The sequence below is a fragment of the Lepus europaeus genome, chromosome 18 (assembly GCF_033115175.1).
Source record: "Lepus europaeus isolate LE1 chromosome 18, mLepTim1.pri, whole genome shotgun sequence".
NCBI classification, from domain to species: domain Eukaryota; kingdom Metazoa; phylum Chordata; class Mammalia; order Lagomorpha; family Leporidae; genus Lepus; species Lepus europaeus.
The window spans coordinates 32,602,866-32,622,348 of NC_084844.1; the positions used below are offsets into that span (position 1 = coordinate 32,602,866).

At 49.8% G+C, this 19,483-nt stretch overlaps 1 protein-coding gene across 12 annotated transcripts in view; it reads left to right on the top strand.

Annotated features, from left to right (window-relative positions):
* The window catches only part of MSI2 (musashi RNA binding protein 2), a 406,247-nt gene that overhangs the window by 133,786 nt on the left and 252,978 nt on the right, over window positions 1-19,483 (top strand). For all 12 annotated transcript variants that reach the window (XM_062175386.1, XM_062175387.1, XM_062175389.1 and 9 more), the window contains one exon: window positions 17,622-17,714. In XM_062175386.1, the coding sequence (XP_062031370.1) occupies window positions 17,622-17,714 (93 nt within the window). The remainder of the gene's footprint in view (window positions 1-17,621; window positions 17,715-19,483) is intronic.

Genomic DNA, 19,483 nt, shown 5'->3' on the forward strand with positions numbered 1-19,483 from the left:
TCCAGTCCAGCTCTGCTGTGGCCCGGGAAGGCAGTGGAGGATGGCCCAAGTGCTTGGGCCCTGCACCTGCATGGGAGACCCGGAAGAAGCTCCTGGCTCCTGGCTTCGGATCAGTGGGGCTCCGGCTGTAGTGGCCATTTGGGAGGTGAACCAATGGAAGGAAGACCTTTCTCTCTGTCTCTTTCTCTCACTAACTCTATCTGTCAAATAAATAAAAAAATTAAAAAAAAAAAAAAAGGTTGTTAAAATAGACGGCTTAGGGGCTGGTGCTGTGGTGTAGCCGGTAAAGCCGCCACTTACAGCTCCAGTATCCCATATGCGTGCTGGTTCAAGTTCCAGCTGCTCCACTTCCGATCTAGCTCCCTGCCGATGTGCCTGGGAAAGCAATGGAGGATGGCCTGGGTCCTTGGGTCCCTGCACCCATGTGGGAGACTAGGCAGAAGCTCCTGGCTCCTAGCTCCTGGCTTTGGCTTGGCTCCAGCTGTTGTAGCCATTTGGGGAGTGAACCAATGGATGGAAGACCTCTCTCTGTCTCTACTTTCTCTGTAACTCTGTCTTTCAAATAAATAAAATAAATCTTAAAAAAAATAAAAAAATAAACGGCTTATCTTTTTATTGACATCTACAGTAGTAACAGATATTAAAAAATAGTAAAATTTCTTCTCAAGGGTGGAAATCTTTAAACCTTTTAAAATTAACCAAGTTGACCACTGCAAGCACAGCCGTTGTGCCTTGGGGACATTGCCGCAATTGTGGGTGGATCTTCCAGTGCTGGTTGTGAATTGTCTCATGACTAACCAGTGGCTGCCAAGTCACTTGAGGGCTTGGCACCCCTGGAGTTTGCTGGGAGAATAGCTCAGAGGGCAGCTCCGAGTTTGCTGACGAGTTGCCCTTAGAATGCTAGCCCGGGTACCACCCCGACCGTCCTGAGATCAGGACCCAGTGAAGTGCATAGCTGATTCCTCATTTTATAAGCATCTTTTTCGCTGCTGGATGCTGTTGACCAGCCCCTTCTGTTTGGAATGCCCTAGCTTCTGTGCTGCAGTTACTGTTATTCTATAACTAATTACCTCCAGATTGAGCATCTCCAAGCAACCACTTTATTATGCTCATGGGAGCTGTGGGTCAGGAGTTTGGATGGAGGATGGTAATGATGGCTGGTTTCTGTTTTCCCATGCCTGGGACCACAGCTGGGAAGACTTGAAATCTGAGAGTGGCTGGAGCACAAGGGGCTGGAATCACCTGAAGGCTTGTTCACGCATGTGTCTGGCACCTGCTCCTCTGTATGGTTGGGCTTCCTTACAAGATGGTGGCTTCAGAGGAGTGGGACTTCTTGCTTACTGGTAGTTGCTTAGGGCTTCAGGCGTAAGCGTTCCAGTGAGTAAGCTGGAAGCCACAATACCTTTACCACCCAACCAGACTTGGGAATCATACCATACCTTCTGCTGTACTCTGTTACTTGAAGCAGTTACAGGCTCATCGGACTCAAGGGCAAGGGGCGTAGACCATGGAACCATGTGTCTCAGCTGGCACAGTAGTTTTTCCTGCTTCTCTCCTTCTTCCCTGTCTGTTGCTTTGGATCTCCAAAAGATACTGGATTCTTCCTGAGTCTTATTTTTCTTGTAGTCCACTCTCTGAAAACATCCACCCCCATGATTTTAGTGGCCCCCTACACATTGGTGAATTCCACCTGGGTCATCTGTCCTGGCTTTCTCTTTGGTGTCAGAACAAATACACACATTGTCCTGTGGCACTGTGAGTGGAACGTCCCCAGAGGGAACACACGCATTTTCTCTGCACACCTGCTTTTGCGTTCCCTACCTCAGCTGATGACACCACCGTCAGCTCAGCCACCCAGTACATTCAAGACTCCTTTCTCTTCCTCATTTCTGTGTCTGGCCATTTATGTAGTCTTGGTGGTTTTGTCTTCTCTTGTATATGTTGTCCTGCTGTGTTATGCAAAAGGTCCTTGCTTTATTTACTTCAGGGTCCCCTCGCTTTGAACTGTTATGATAAGCTCCTTTCCACCCCTCAGATCATCCTGTACAGAATGACTTACCCGAAACACAAAGCTAAGCATGTTAGTCCCCTGTTTAAAACCAGTGACTGTTCCCCCCAGTCAATAGCATGGAGTGCGGTCTGCTTGGGGATGGTCTTGGTTGTGGTCTCCTTGGCTCTGTCCTTGTCACCCATCAGCTTCTCCTTTCCTCTTGATTTCTAGAAAACTCCTGTTTATCCTTTAAAACCCCAGTCAAGTGCCTCTTCTCTGAAGCCTTCCCAGGCTCTGCTCCCTCTGTTTGTCTTATGTACCCCGCCATTGTGTATATTTTTCAGGCCTCTGGGACATCTCCCAGGGCACAGGACTAAATGTTTAGTTTGGGATCCAGGACCTCATAGAGGCTAGGGTGATGTTGAATAGAATTAATCAGGGAAATTGTCACTGAATCTCTGAACACCAATGGTTTGAGGATTCTCCCTATTATAATTGACCTTTTAACTGATTTACTGTTAACAGTCACCGAGTGTCCTTTTTATACATAAAGATGCCCGCTCTGTGTGTCCCAGACTAGGGAAGGTGAATGGGGCCTGCAAGCTCAGCCCTTTCTGCTTGTGTCCCGAGTGGCTGTTGAAAACTTTGGCTTTGGTTCTTCTTAGGAACAAAGTCTTTTATCTGCTTTAGGAGCTCATGCTCAGCTTAGCAACAAAGAGTGCTTGGAATTGCCCCAGGGGAAAGAGAGGAGATAAGGTGCCAGGGACCTTGAGCCATCAAATTAATTTGGAGCAGGGAACACTCAGGTACTCAGCGGTTCAACTGATATATAACGAGAGAGAGAGAGAGAGAGAGAGAGAGAGAGAGATATCTTTCATCTGCTGGTTCACTCCCTAAATGATTGCAATAGCCAGGATGGAACAGTCTGACCAGGAGCCAGGAATCTCATCTGGGTACTTGGGGCCATTTTCCACTGCTTTTCCCTGGCCATTAGCAGGGAGCTGGATTGGAAGTGGAGCAGCCGGGACATGAATCGCCATGCATGTGGGATGCTGGTGTGGCAGGTGGTGGCTTTACCTACTATGCCACAACGCCAACCCCCAACTGATGTTAATTGAGTGCCTCCTGTGTGTAAGGTCTTCTTTTAGGAGCTAAGAATACAGGGCTAAACAAAACTGACAAAGGTCCTTAACTTCCATCTGGAAGAAACCATGGCTCTCCTGCCTCGTGGAACTTTGTCTCTGGGTAGAGTGGGAGCATCCTGACTGCAGCTGATGGGCCTCTGAGTTCCTTGTATGTAGCAGTCCCTTGTATGTAGCAGACACTCAACAGATGATTGAAGAGGGAGTGAATGAGTGCTGCTTGTACAAATGAGGTTTAACCAGGCGGATTTTTCTTCCTTTTGGGAAGGGAACTAGATTTGATTCCTCTCCTGTCAGGTGTGGGGAGATTTCCCTGTAGAAGCCCCAGGTCTTCCAGGCAGAAGTGCCCCGCAGAGAGAGCCACACGCTGTTGGTCGGGCTGTGTGTGATTTGACGGCCCTCCAGAGTCAGCTACAAAATGAGCCTGCCATGTTCTGGCCGACAGCTACTGGTCCCCTGTTGCCTCTTTGCCTCAATAAACAGCCAGGCCAGACCAGTTAGCCAGGTGGGGCGCATAGGGGAATGTAGCTTTCCCTTTTCTCTTTTTCACTGTTTGGTTGGCCGAGTGCAAGTGTTTTAAATAGAACAGACATTGTGGCTATAAAACATCTGTAACACTGCACACTTAGTAAAGTTCCTGGCAGGCCGAGGTTTGATTGGTGATTTTTATTTTTATTGTATTTTTTTTGCTGTGGCTGTTGTTGCCTTTTCTCCTCTGTTTATCCCACTGGAAAATAAAGTTTTCTTTTATGTGAAGATTTATAGAAATATGTTCCTGGCACGAGGTGTGCGTGGATGGATTAGGATATTGGTGTAGCAGAGAAATATTACCTCTGAGGCATGGGCAGCTTTATCTCTCACACAGAATGGCCTTTGTAATGTGCAGCCATCTATTCTTTTGAGGGTAAGGAGCAGCCGAGGTTATAGCAGATGAAGATGCAGCCTTGCATGGAGACAGCCTTTGTTTTCCTGAAGCATCTTTAGTCCCTAGAATGCCACATTTGCCAAGAGCTGTTGCTGGAGGTGGCCTGGTTCAGGGTAGTGTCCACAAAAATCCAAGTGCAGTAGAATTGATAATACTTAGTTGTTACATGTCCAGAGTTTGCTTTGTGCCTCTTCCAAGTGCCTTTCCTTCTCTGTGTGGTCTGTGATGCAGGCAGGGATGGTTTGATCTCTATTCACAGAGGACAGAGGTGAAGTCACTGGTAGGGTAGGGAAAGTGGCTGGGAGAGGGAAGAGTTGTTTAGTGGGTGTCTCTAGTTCCAACCCCGTGCCAGGCATATTTCATGTGCTAGCTCTTTTAATCCAGTTTTGTAGAGGAAGAAACTGGAGTTGAGAGGTGCTCAGGTGCTTTGGTCACGCAGTAGACACATGGCAGCACTGGATTTCTCAGGTTCCTCTGCTTTCTACTGTATCACTCAGCCTGCCTGGGGTGCTGAGATTGGAATCCAACCTTCCCATCTGAAAAGTGTCAGATCTGGTATTCTTTGTAGCTTCCAAGGTCCTCCTTGGTTTAGAAAAATCACCTCCCATATTTTGAGGAGGTGAGCCATTCGTTCAAAAGCAGGGAAACTTGCTCATAATGATTTTGGCTTCTCTTACCACAAACAGTTCTTTGAGTCTCCCCATTTCCTTGAAGGGAAGTTACTTGTAGGGGGAGGAAAGGACCAAATCGGCACAACCTGGCCAGGGCGGGGGAGGGTGTGTATGCATGTCTTGCTTTCCTTGACAGGCACTATTTATGACCCAACAGATGGCCAAGTGTGTTACCCAAGACCATTGTGCAAAGGGTGCCATGTGCTTATCTCACCGTCTGCCTCCGCTCGCTGCCCTGTCTCTACCTTCTCTCCCACCACTGCCTGTTTCTGGGAGAGTAGCATGGCAGAGCAGGAGGAGATGTGGGCAGGGGAGCTGACCCCAGGCCACAGACTGGTCATGAGGACTGATGTCCAGAGACCTTCCTATCGGTCCGTCCCTTTCTTTTGCCCACGTCTCCTGGCCAACATTGAAGCATTAAAATAACCCAGGCTTCCCACCTTCCCCATGCTCAGTGGCCCTGTTTTTTTTTTTTTTCTTATCAAGCAGGTTAAAAGTTGCCTGCTGTTTGTGCCCTGTAGAGGTTCTGCCTCCCTGGCCTGACCTGCAGGCCCCTCCTTGTCCAGCCTGGGCCAGCTCTGCTCCATGTATTCCATAGCTCCATAGTATTACATAGCTTCTGTCTTCTGGAGCCACTAGCAGACCTCAAAGGGAGACCTTTCCCCGCTTCTCTCCTCTCTAACCCCTGCTGACCTTCACACCACAGGTCTCGCCTAGTCCTGTACCCCTAAAACTCTATGATGCTACAGACAACACAGTTTTCCCTTGACATTGAGTGTCGTTGGAGCAGAGATGAGGTGTGTGACTTTACATCCACTGAGCCTAGCATCGTGCTTGGTACATAGTAGGTCCTCAAAACATGTTTGAAAAGAGAAGGAGTGAATGATTGTGACTTGCTCTTACCCCCTTGGTCATCATTCCTGCTCTCCTGGGATTCAGCACACGTTTTTGGAGCACCTACTGTGTGCTGGTGCAGTAATGTCCTCATCTCTTGGGATGGTCACAGCAGCTCCATGACACGAGTGGGGGCTGTGCTGGGACTCAGAGCTGCCATTCCCTGGGAGACCCTAGACTCCATCTGCCCCCTTCTGCCTTTTGTCCCCTCATGCTCAGAATGCTGTTGTTGGGGCCTCCATGGCAGAAGCAGCTGCTTATAGAGCTCTGGCTGCACATCAGGATCTTCTGGGGAGCACTAAAAAAATCCTGCTGCCTGGACCTCACTGTGGAGCAATGACATGAGGATCCCCAGGCTGAGGCCTGGGCATCAGTGGGTTCTAGGCATCCCCAAGGCCAAGCCGCTCTGCACCAGGGCTGAGCAGCGCTGCACTGTGAGAGCGTCAGTGCCTCGCAGCCTCTCTACACCGTGTGGATTAAGTAAAACCTGCTCATCAGGAACTGATTGCCTGTATGTCTAAAATATGGTAATGAAGGTAATCAAGGCTAAGGGTTAAGGCTGCCGTTCTTCTCCTGAAATCAGCTGGAGGGTTTGGGGGCTGGGACACCTTGACTCGAGAGCCTGCGTACCAGCAATGGTTTTGTTCTCCCTCTACCAAGAAGAGCAGGTCAGATTGCTGCTGATGGGAATAGGCCTCGCTCTTGTAGGTGGCTCCCTGCTCACGGGAAGGGTGGGTTCCAGAACCCCCCCCCCCCCCCTTGAGCAGTCTTCCGTGGGAGACAGTGGTACCCTCGGAAGCTCCTGACTAACATGGCTTCACCTGACTTCTCCCCAGCCTGGCATCTCAGCCCGGCCCTTGATGGTCCCTAAACTGTTGTTGAGGAAAGGACTGGGGCCCTGTAAGGTAGTGGGTAAAGGAGTAGGGCTCTACTTCTGGGTCCAAGAAACTTTTAACTTCAGGGTAGAAACCTGTCCTCTGGTAGTTGTTACCCAGACAACCTGAAATGTTTGGGGACAAGCGCCATTAGGTGGTGGCAACAGATGTTCTGAACTTAGCACCATGGCTGGTGTCACTGCCTGTACTTGGACTGGCTTCTGGTGAGAAGAGCTGGAGCCAGAGGGAGAGACCCCAAGGAAGCTGTGTGCTTCAGGATGTAGGCTCGGGGACTGGGTTTCCTTGGTGTCTCTGTTGGAGGGTGGTCTCTTGTTGGAGAGACTTGGTGTCTGTTGGAGGATGTACCAGCAGTCTTCTCAGTTACCCTGTCACAGGCGTTATCTGTCCATGTTTGTTAGCCCAGGGTATTATGTGCAATTATAGAAGGGGAGAGTAGGGGCCAGCACTGTGGCACAGCAGGTTAAGCTACCACCTGCAACACTGCTAATTCGAGTCCGAGCTACTCCACTTCTGATCCAGCTCCCTGCTAATGTACTGGGAAAGCAGTAGAAGATGGCCCAAGAGCTTGAGCTCCTGAATCCTGGCTTTGGCCTGACCCAGCCTCAACCATCATGGCCTTTTGGGCAGAGAACCAGTAGATGGAAGATGTCTCTGTCTCTCCCTGTCTGTCCCTCTGACTTTCAAATCAATCAATCAATCTTAGGAAAGCAGGGGAAGAGTGAGGCTCAGACTTGACCCGACCTTATCTATTTAACCTGATTCAGTTATTTAGCATGTCTCAGTGTATACAGATGTGCTGGAAAATGAAAAGAAAAAGAAAAACAACTAGTGGACAAGTATCAGATAATTTAAACTTAGAACTGTTTGATTTGGATCACTTCTGCTCTCTTGGCACTTCTGTGCTATAGCCAGGGACCCCAGAACTGTCCATGTCGCTGTTTCTAGGTCCTCTCTGTTGCCGTGGGTCATCCTGTGCTTTGTCAGAGGAGTTTCCCCAGGGGCACATCGGGCTCTCACTCTGGAGTGACAGGTCCCAGCCCCAGACCCAGCATCCTGTCTGTCTCTTTCTTTCCCTGTCTCTCTCAGCCTGTCAAGCAGCAGCCATGGAAGCTGTCTTCTGTCTGCAGACATGCTCAGCTTCCTCACAGATTGAGGAATTTAATTTTGCCTGATACCACCATTTTGAGGTAGTGGTCATCATTTGAACACAGGTCAAGTCTTGGGGCCTTCCCCGTGGTGAGTCCAGCTGATTGTGTGGCGAGCACTGGCGGGTCAGGGGCCCCAGGAAGGACGGAGTGACAGGTAAACCACCTGTGGACTCAGGGCAGCCCTGACAGCAGCCAGCCCCCTCGCTCAGCCTCTGCTGACGTGGACGTCACAATCCTTAATTTCCTGTGCCTTGCGAGGCAGTGCTCATCTCTGTACCTTTTTCTCTTACCTGCTCCTCCCACCGCCCCGCAAGCCCCCGATAGGAATCAGTGCTACTGTCTAGGATATTACTCTCTGATACTGATCTGTGGACAGGTCACCCTGCGGCTGCAGCTTCCTGCCCAAGGGTAAGAGGAAGGAGCATTTTTAAAATGAGTCTGGGAGGGAGCCAGGCAGAGGGCTGAGTGAGGGGGGCCTGTGCTCCCTGCCCAAGATGTCATCACAAGATTACCTTCTCCTATAGGTGAGTTGTTGTTGTTTTAATCAGAGGTAGTGTTAATACCTATGTCGTGTAATTGTGTGTAAATTTCAGCCCAGCTCCACATAGATGATGGCTATTTTTTCCCCTCCTAATTTTAAAGCTGTTAGAGGGAATGCCAAATTAGAACGTGAACCCTAGTGCTCCCTAGATGATAGCTATAGGCTGGGAGGAAGAGCTCAGAGAAACCTTTGAGGTTTTTTGTTGTCAGCTCCTCCAAAGTTGAGTTCTGTGATTGGCAACATAAAAGATTGTTATACCCTTTCCCAGTGGGCAGCTATGGGTGACTTGGAACACATGGGGTCAGCAGAGGGAGCAGCAGAGAGGATGTACTTTCTTGGGCATTTGGGATAATTCTGAGCCCTGGTCTCATTCATAAACTTGGTCTAGGGATCTCTCTAGCCTGTCTGTATTTTAGGGTGTGTGGGAGGGGAGGAGGAAGGAGAGTTTAATTGAAGTATAGTTCAAATACCTTATAATTATATATTTAGTTTTAAAAAGTATTTATCTTCAGCCGGCGCCGTGGCTCACTAGGCTAATCCTCCGCCTTGCAGCGCCGGCACACCGGGTTCTAGTCCCGGTCGGGGCACCGATCCTGTCCCGGTTGCCCCTCTTCCAGGCCAGCTCTCCACTGTGGCCAGGGAGTGCAGTGGAGGATGGCCCAAGTCCTTGGGCCCTGCACCCCATGGGAGACCAGGAGAAGCACCTGGCTCCTGGCTTCGGATCAGCGCGGTGCGCCGGCTGCAGCGCACCTACCGTGGCGGCCATTGGAGGGTGAACCAACGGCAAAAGGAAGACCTTTCTCTCTGTCTCTCTCTCTCACTGTCCACTCTGCCTGTAAAAAATAAATAAAATAAATAAATAAAATAATAAAAAATAAAAAAAGAGTATTTATCTTCTGTTTATTTGAAAGGCAGAGACAGAGACAGGCACACAGAGGTGTTCCATCCAGTGTTTCATTCCCCTAATGCCTATAGTAGCCAGGCCTGGGCCAAGCCAACTCCAGGAATCAGGAACTCAATCCAGATCTCCCATGTGGGTGGCAGAGATCCAAGTACTTGAGTCATCACATGCTGTCTCCCAAGGTGCAGATTAGCAGGAGGCTAGAAACAGAATTGGAGCTGGGACTTTTTTTTTTTTAAGATTTATTTATTTTACTTGAAAGTCAGAGTTACACAGAGAAAGGAAAGGCAGAGAGAGGGAGAAAGGTCTTCTATCCAATGGTTCACTCTCCAATTGGCCGCAACAGCCAGAACTGCGCCGATCCGAAACCAGGAGCCAGGAGCTTCTTCTGGGTCTCCCACGTGGGTGCAGGGGCCCAAGGACTTGGGCCATCTTCCACTGCTATCCCAGGCCATAGCAGAGAGCTGGATCAGAAGTGGAGCAGCCGGGTCTTTAACTGGCGCCCATAAGGGATGCTGGTGCTTCAGGCCAGGGCATTATCTTGCTGCACCACAGCGCCGGCCCCAGGAGCTGGGACTTGAACCTGGGCTCGATATAAGATGGTGAAATCTCAGCCAACATCTTGGCTGCTGTGCTAGATGCATATCTCAGTTACACACTTAAATGTATAATTCAGTGGGTTCTGTTATATTCAGATATGTGCACCCATTGCCACAGTCAATTTCAACATTTTTATCATCGCAAGAAGAAACCACATACCTTTTAGTCATCACCACCCCCAGTAGGCAACTACTGTCTGCAGAGTTTTCAAAAAGTTAATGGAAAATGCATATTATGGGGCCATCGCTGTGGTGTACCAGGTAAAGCTGCTGCCTGCAGTGTCAACAGGCACCGTATGGGTGCTGTTCAAAACTGACTGTTCCACTTACAATCCAGCTCTCTGCTGTGGCCTGTGAAAGCAGTAGAAGATGGCCCAAGTTCTTAGGCCCCTGCGCCCATGTGGGAGACCCAGAAGAAGCTCCAGGATCCTGGCTTGGGATTGGCCCAGGTCTGGCTGTTGTGGCCATCTAGGGAGTGAACCAGTGGATAGAAGATTCTCTCTCTCTCTCCCTCTCTCTCTCTCTCTGCCTCTATTTCTCTATAACTCTGCCTTTCAAATAAATAAATATTAAAAAGAAAAAGATGCATATTATGAAATTAACTCAGCATGGATTCTAGACTTGTTTTGTATTAAAACTTATCTTTTAATTCCTTTTTCCCGTGAACTTTTTGAAGTGCCTTTGTGCCTTCTATCTCTATAGATTTCCTTACCATGGGCTTTCATATAAATGGAGCTATGTAATAGGTGGTGTTTTGTGACTGGCATCTTTCACTTAGCATGCTGTTTTCACAGTTCATCCATGTTGTAGCAAGAGACAGCATTTCATTCATTTTTATGGCTGCCTAGTCTTCTGGGTGGTTCTACCATATGGTGTTTAATCATTCGGGTGTGGTGGATTTGGGGTGGTTCCACTTGTGGCTGTGATGAGCAGTGCTGCTGTGAACACTTGGGTGAAGTTTTGGTAGAAGTGTGCTTGACTTTCTCCTGGTACATAGCTGGGAGTCTTTGCCGGGTAAATGGTAACTGAGGAACTGCTAGACTTTTCTGAAGAAGCTGGACTCTCACATTCCCACTAGCAAAATCCGGCCTGTTGTTTTTGCATCTTTCTTTCCTTCAAAATTGAAAAAGAAGAAGTCAGACTGGTTCCTCACCATGCCCCCACTTCTCCCCTTTCCCAGTCTTTCTGCTGGGAGGAAGATTTTAAACACCAGGACAAATGGACAGTGTCAGTGGAAAGGGCAAGAATTTAAAAAAATGTTTTTATTTGCGAGTGAGAGCAAGAGAGTGCTCGAATCCTCTGGTCCACTCAGCAGTTCCTCGGGCTGCTGTGACAAGTCCCTGTGCCTGGGAGCTTATGTAACAGGCATGCCTCTGATGGCAGCAGTGCTGGTTCCTTCCAGAGCCTCTGCGGGAGGAACTGACCCATGCCTCTCCCCAGGCCTCGGTGTTGCCAGCAATCCTTGGTCCTCCTTGGACTGTGGACGCATCAGCCCAAGTTCTGCCTCCATCTTCCCATAGCCCCTTCTTTGTGTCTTAAAGGACGCCAGTCGCTGGCTGTAGGTCCCACCTCGCACCTAGTATGGCTTCCTTTCAAGATCCTTAAGTAATTAATTAGTAAAGACACTGTTTATTACCATGGGGCCAGTGCTGTGGCACAGCTGGTAAAGCCGCTGCCTGTGACACCATCCCATATGGGTACTGGTTTGTGTCCCGGCTGCTCCATTTCCAATCTAGCTCCCTGCTAATGGCCTATGAAGAGCAGCAGAAGATGGCCCAAGTCCTTGGGCCCCTGCACCCACATGAGAGATGTGGATGAAACTCCTGGCTCCTGTCTTCAGCCTGACCCAGCCCTGGCCATTGTGATCATCTGGGGAGTGAACTAGCAGGTAGAAGATCTCTCTCTCTCTCTTTCCTCTCCCCCACCCCCCCACCTCTGTCTATAACTCTGCCTTTCAAATAAATAAATAGGGTTTTTTTTTTTTTTTTTACAAGACCCTGTTTTCAAATCAGATCTCCCTCCTTTTCAAATCAGATCCAGGGCCTGGGATTGAGGAGGACTCTGTTGAGCGCACCACAGTGCCTTTTCCATATTTGATCCTAGAAACATTTGGAGAAGATTCCCAGTATCTGATCAACATTCTGATTTTGCATACCGGATTCAGATGTGATGAAGGGATCAGTAGTGGTGGTGACAGTAGTGACAGTGCTGGTGGTAGCAACAGTGGCTGTTTTGTGTTGTGGGAAAGGAAGGGAAAAAATCCTGGGAGAGATGCGGACTTCAGAGGATATGTCCTTTGGAAGAACCGTCCCAGGAAATGGAACCTTGGATGTGGGAAGTTGTGGGGCTGCAGTCGGTATCTTTGCCATATAAGGATTGGGGCTGAATTCTGCAGTGCAGAATAACAAGGGGGAAAGTGCAGGGTGGAAAATGCCCTGGGATTCATCCCAGATTCTGAACCTGCTGAGTGCTTTTGTTCATCAGTGATGCTTGATTGTTTTCGGGGTAATGAATGGGCCCCAAGGACATTGTCCGCCTGAGTACTCACCTTGCCTTTTAGTGGCACACAAGTCATCTCAGTGGGACTTGATTTTTCATCTGCATGGTGGGGAGCATGGACTGAAAGGTTGCGGGGTCCCAGCCGGTGGTAGCCTTGCAGCATCTTCCCTGGGCTCTCTGCAGGTGGGAGTGCACCTGTAAACCAGCCCGTGTTCCTGGGCAGTGAACACGGCACAGATCTTTTCATTAAGGTGACTTAGAATGTTTCAGGAGCATGATCATAGCAAAAGCTGATTGGATTTCTCTGGACCCCTCTCATACCCATTTTGGGCTCTCCAGAGCCATTTCCTGCCTCACCACGTATTTGTCAGGATTAAGAAATATTCACATGGTTTTTTGTTCTGCCCCCAACCACACACACACACATACACTCACTTGTGGTAATAACTACTATCTTTGGGCCAGTGCTGTTGGAGCTAAGTTTTTCCTTTCAGGATCTTTTAAAAAATAATTTGTGTTTTCTGATCTCTCTCCCTGCTCTGCTTTCAACACACACAGGCGCGCGCGCGCACACACACACACACACACCCTGTTTGCCTTATCCTATTTTATAAAAATATAAATACTGGCCCTACTCTGACTGTTTCAGATGGAAGCACATTTTTTAAAAGGGAACTTTTTAGAGTTTCATAAAAGAGCCAGCTGTCTGGTTCGAGGCAGGAAGGCGGAGTGTGCTTTCAGCTCTAGTTAGCTGCTGGTTTTGGCCAGTTTGTGTGTGTAAACAGCAATTTTCTGAACTGGCATGGGTGCTGGGGTTTTCTTTGTGGAGCCAAGGGGTGTGTGGAGAGCAGTGGTCTTTAGTTAAATTACGGGTCTAGATGCAATGCTCCACAGCAGTGATGCTTGAATTTTAGGTACACACGGCCAGGAGTGTGCACACCCACCACGTCATTTCCCAGGGTGATACCCTGAGCCTCAGAGGGCCATCTGCTGGGAGGGGTTGTCCCAAGTGGCGCTGGCGTCTCTGATGATGGGAAGAGCTCATGTGACAGATCACTTCCTTCATGAATTTTGGTGTGAGCTCTGTCTGGGGATATGTAGATGGTTCTTTCTGGTTCTGGATATACTGGGGCCCTCTGACCCTCTGGGGTGCAGTTGCTGGCTTCCTTGTACTGCAGTGGGTGGAGCCCTGTACCAATGTGAAGACTAGGGGTAGGAAGCAGTTACCCAGAGGACCTAGCAGAGGATGAAAACAGAAATGGCTCTCTTCGCTGAGGGTAGAGATGACTTTTTATAATGCAAAGGTGTATAGGGGCAGGTGCTTACTCTTTCCAAGGCTGGAAGAAGGTTAAAGCACCTAAGGTACTGGATGGTACCTGCAGCAACTAGAAGCCAAGACTGAAAAGTGGGACTGGAGTTACCTGGGACACGTACACACATGCCCATGTGCACGTGCAGGCACACCCGTGTGCACTCGAACCTTGTCTAGTACTGATGAGCAATTGAAGCTCTCCATTTAGTTCCACTGAGAGACTGTACACCCGCCTGTGTCCTTTTCTGGCTCCTCCCCAGCCATGCAGATGGAAGGGATAAGAAGAGAAGGCTGTGCGACTCTAGGGTCCTCTGCCTCCTGCAAACCCTCCAGCAGTCCACAGTCTTTTTGGCCAAAGCAGACCACTCCCCTTCCCCGAGTGTGTGCACCCCTGGTGAGAGGGGTCACCGTGCTCGTCTCCAGAAGCTGAGACATGGCTGAGCGGTGTTGCCCAGCTGCTCTCTGGGATTCTTGCATGTGGAAGGCTCTGAGAAAGCCAGCTTCCCTGTAGTGCATGCGGAAGAGTGGGCTTCATCGTGCGAGCCAGCTGGTTCCTGCACAGGATGTTGTAGTAACTCCAGCACTTCGGTGCACAGCCTGGGGCCTGGTATTTCTCATCCTGCTGAGAAAAAAAAAAAAAAAAAGTGTTTTAAAGGCTTTTTTGGGACTGTGTAGATTTATGGCTGGTGTCTGCCTCTGTCTTTAGGGCTCTCCCTAGGCATGTTTATGACTACGAGGCAAGAGTGAAAGGTGTTAGGAAGTGCCCTTTTCGTTTAGCCTGTTACTGGGGAATAAACATCCTGTTGACTTCTGTACTGGGAGTGAAGACACGGTGGGCGTTGACTTCTCAGGGTCCACAGGAGCATTTGGCACAGAGATAAGGGCTGCGCTGTACCCACCTGCCTCTGAACAACGCATCAATAAGACCATGGGGTTCCCTGTTTAGAATGCCTCTCCAGAGTTTCTTTAAGTTGAAAATTCCACTAGTGCATGTTTATAGATCACGTTAGTGTTTCTTTATAGATATTTCATTACTTGGCTGGGGTAAAACATAAAAAAGGAATGAAAACTCTAAAATGAAGCTATTGGGAGTCTTTGCCCCATCTGAAATCACCAAGGGATGCAGAAAAGTGTTTTTGACATTGTAGTGGCAGAGAATGGTACAATAGGAGTTGATATTTCAACTTTTTATAGAATGTATTCTGTTCCATGTTTATTCTGCACTTGAAGGATGAATTTAGGAGCTGACTTTGGATTCAGTTACAGTGCCCGTTTATTGTCTACACAGTACTCCACTAGACACTTTGACATATGCCATTTAATTTATCCCTAATAGGAACCTTGTGTGTTGGGCTAATTACTATATCTCCATTTTATAGCAGATTAAACTCCACGTTATATTAGAATGTAAGCTGTAGCACCTAGCACTTAATGTGTCTGTTGAATGAATACATTAAGAAGGTTACATGAGTAACATTTGGCAGTTGCTGAGTACAGAGAGAGGTTTAGATCTAGAGAGGACTCGATGGCGTTTTACTGTTCCTGTGAACCTTGTTACACCAGGGAGTTGTCAGGAGTGTGGGAGAGGGAGCTGGGTGGCAAGAAGCAAGAGTGAGGTGCCCTGGTTAACAAGAGGTCCTCGGCGCTTCACAGATATGGACACTGATGGGATCTTCAGGGAGTGTCCTCGTGTATATCATCTAATCCTCCATGCATCTGAAAAGAGATGAAAAAAGTAAGCCATAGCTTTAAACACGTGAGCAAATCTCCGTGTGGCTCTCAGAGGCAATGGGAAGACAGTGGCAGGCAGTGTGCAGTCACCAGGACGATGTCCCTTAGAGCAGAAAGACCGTTACAAGGATGTTCCAGTGTGGGGTCAGCCAGTGTGCTCTGGTGACATATGGCCCTGATGGGAGCTGCCAAACTCAGGCATGAGCTCTGGGAAGCCTCTCACCATCACGGTCATCACACTCGCAGATTTGTTTGGCAGGTGGGCCCTCGGAGCTCTGGCCCAGCTCCTTGCAATGCAGAGGAGAAGATGAAGAACAGAGGGTGTGAGTCCCATCCAGGGTCACACCCAGAGTTAGACATTAGATACAGATGCCAGGTGTCCTGTGCCTTTCAGACTCCTGCTGGTCACCTCTGCCACCCTGGTGTCACGCAGCTGAGGCTGTCCTGTTGGAGGTGGCTGGGTTCACTCAGTCACTTAGGAAATGTGTGAGGAGGCTCAGTGAGGAAGTGATCTGGGCAGCTGTGGTCCCTAAACCGAGGCATCCTGCATCGGGACACACTAGAGCCGCGTGACATCGTGTGTTTCTTCTCTGTGGCCAAACTGGTGAGGTCTAGCACCCACCGAATGTCTCAAGCTTTTATTTGGACATTGAAACCAAAATACCCTGACATATTGCTCAAACCCAGTCTCCAGAATGAAGTTTATTTCCTTAACTTTTGGCTCCTCCATGTAAGATTTTTTGACTCCTTTTTTGAACAATTTACATTATTGTTTAAAAAAGATTTATTCATTTATTTGAAAGGCAGAGTTACAGAGAGAGAGCACAAGAGACAGAATCATCCACTGGTTCACTCCACAAATGCCCACAACGATGGGAGCTGGTGCTTCATTCGGGTTTCCCATGTAGGTGCAAGGGCGCAAGCAGCTGGACCATTCTCTGCTGCTCTCCCAGGCACACCAGCAAGGAGCTGGGTCAGAAGTGGAGCAGCTGGGGCTCAAACCAGCACCCATATGGGATGCTGGTGTCTCAAGCAGTGGCCCCACCTGCTATGCCACAACTCTGGCCCCCTTACTTTTTTTTTTTTTTTAATTCATTCATGTATTTATTTACTTATTTGACAGGCAGAGAGATGGAGGGGAGGGACTCTTCCATCTGTTGGTTCACTCCCCTAATGGCCACAATGGCTGGGGCTGGGCCAGGCTAGAGCTAAGAACCCAGAACTCACTCTGGCACTCCCACATGGGTGGCAAGGGCCCAAGTACTTGGGAACCTCTTCTTCTGCCTTCCCAGGCACATTGGCAGGGAGCTGGATAGGAACGGGAGCAGCCAGAACTCGAACCAGCTCTCCAATATGGGATGCTGGCATTGTGGCAGTGACTTAACCCGCTGTGCCACAACGTTGACCCCTGAACAGTTTATATTATTCAATTTCCTTCTCCTTTTGCTCTGGGACTGGTAGGGGGTGGGGAGCACTCTGAAATGGAGCTACATTTGCTTACTTTTGCGTTATCACAGCGCTCGCTCACACGGGCTTGAGCATGCCTCAGCCTGTGCTTGGGGTTGGGGTGGGGAGGAATCTAAGAAGAATCAGGAGCTGAACATCTGGAGAAGGAAGTCGTTCAGCCAACGGACGCGGAGAGTGGGGAGTGAGGACCGGAACATGGATGTGGTGTTCGGAGATTTCAGAAAGGGAGGAGCCGCTGTTTGTCGGGACAGTCAACAGCTCTGTCTGCTGAGCTTTAGAGAAGGCTGTGGGACATGAAAGATGGTTACAGCTGACTGTGGGAAGATCAGAGAGTAGGGGGCCATTCCCAGAAGGGCCTACATGAACCAAAGCACGGTGTGGAGATTAGCTGAGCACGACTAGAGTGTGGATCAGGTGAAGATGGGGGTTGGACGGTGGAGGGCAGAGCTCGCAGAGGGGTTCCTGGGTGTGAGGTCGCTTCCCGTCCTGTCTAGAGACATTTGCCAGCTCCTGGAGGTGCTCGGTGTAGACGGTACACACATGGTTGTGAATTACCTTGGCATCTCTTTTAATGGGTTTTGTGGATATTTTCTGCACAGCAGATTTTAGGCATGTTCTGTTTTGTTTGCGTTTCTGAGGGTCAAACCAGCTTGAAGGTCATTTGCTACTGCTGCATCCCAGCGAAGCTCTGGGTTATGGCCACAGAGGCCTCCTGCTGGTGGCACTGCGGGATGGGCAGAGCCCTGGTTTCCAGAGTTCTTCCACAAGCACAGGACCTGCTCCATGCATCTTAGACGGGCCTGACCTTGCCCAGAGAAGTGTAGGGTGTGGCTTGTTTCCATAGTTTTACAAACACAGCTCCGAATAACGGTTAACCCATGCCCTTCTCTTGTCCCTTCTTGCAGATGGTCACAAGAACAAAGAAGATATTTGTAGGCGGATTATCTGCGAACACTGTTGTGGAAGATGTCAAGCAATATTTTGAGCAGTTTGGAAAGGTAAGCATGGCGTGAGGTTGGATCACATACCCAGAAGGGACCTCTAACTTGGCTGCTGCTGTGGCCTCTGCGTCAGCCACAGCCGTGTCCTTCAGAACCACGTCCTTGAAGTTGGCCGTCACGATTTAAGTGAAACTCGGCAGGAGTCGGGCTGGGAAAGTCTGGCTTGTAGTCGGCATGGTGCCCTGGGTGGCTGCGGCAGCAGACAGAGTAGCCTTTCAGTGCAGTGCTGCTGGCATTTGCTGGCCACGTGGGGCCCTGGGCTAGGAGCTGGCAGGGGCAGAGCTGGGGAGCATGCTGGGCTGTGACTCACAGGGCAGCAGCTCCCGTAGAAGCTGCTGGAGGCCTGTGGGTTGGCACTGGGCTTCCAGGTCCTGTGCCTTTCTGGAACATGCCCGCAGAGATGGGGCTCCCCAAGGTCCTTGGCAGCTGAACCCTACCCTGTCAAGGGCCCAAGGAGGCTCTGGGAAGATGCAGGGACTGTACCTGTCTGTGTTCCTGACCTGAGAGTCTGTGACACAGCAGGGGAATCGTCTCCTGGGCTGTGTTGCTACAAGAGGCGGGACCTACACGAGTCCCCACATCAGTCAGGAGACAGTGGTGGAGAAGAGGTGTGTGTGTGACAGGCAGAGACGGATAGACAGATGGGATGTAGAACTGCGGTCTGGCTGGTGGGGAGGTGAGTGGGTTCTTCCTGAGGGTGATGCATCCCCTGGATGGCCCTGTAGCCCCGGGGGGCTGACCCTTGCTGGCTTCTGTGAGGTCCTGTTCCTCTGGTCTTGGGGAGATGGTAGGAGCAGGTGCTGGCAAGTGAGTGGCTGAGTTACATCTTTGAGCAGTTGTGGGTGTTGTCCTGAGGCCCCGGTGTGGGTCTGTCCCCTCTGCACAGGCCTCCATCTTCCTGCTGAACAGCTGATGTGGCAGAGCAGAAAACATGGCGCCTGCCCTAAGCGAACTCACTCATTCCCTACCCCCACAGCGACTTTCCTGCTTGTCGTGGATGGTACAATCACACTGCCGCGAGTTGGCCAGCCCGAAGGTTCTGTGCTTTCCATTAGTTTGCCCAGGGCAATGGGCAGCTAGGCCCCTGTGCTCAGGTGTGTCTGTTTGCGAGCTACTATCTGGGAAGATGGCCATGACCTTTATTTAGCCTCAGAATGGAGATTTCTCTGTCTCTGGTGTTAATGAATTTCTGCATGGATGGGAGACCATGCAGCAAAGAGAAGCCAGTGTCCTCCAGCCTGGCCCTGCACTCAGAGGTCACTGAGCGACCCTTCCAGGTCGGTTTTGCAAGGTACCTTCCCCCATGGCCTTTCCTGGCATTGCCAGGTGAGGGTTGATGCATTCTAGCAGGTCCTGAAGTACACCTTAGTGTGTTGTTGGCCACGTGTGGCACCGTGCTTCCCCCTTCGAGACCAGTTTAGAGCACGCTGTCCCCACCCTGCCTGGGGAGAGGGATTGGAAATAATGCAATGCGACAAGTCCAGCCTGCAGCATGGAAAGCTCTGGAGGGTGAGCCTGCTTGGCTCTCTTTCTGCCTACAAAACAAGTCCAGGGGTGGTGTTTGCAAGCCTGAGGTGGGATTTCCTCTTGCTGGCCCTAACCTGCCCTGGAATCTCCTGGGCCTGTCTGTGGGTATTGGGGAAGTTGACGCTGCCCAGCTGGGCTGTTAGAATATTCCAAACAGGCTCACGCTTGCCAGTGCACAGCACATCTCTCTGTGCCTCCAACCTTGGGTTTCCCTCTCTCTTTCTTCTTCTTTCTCTTTT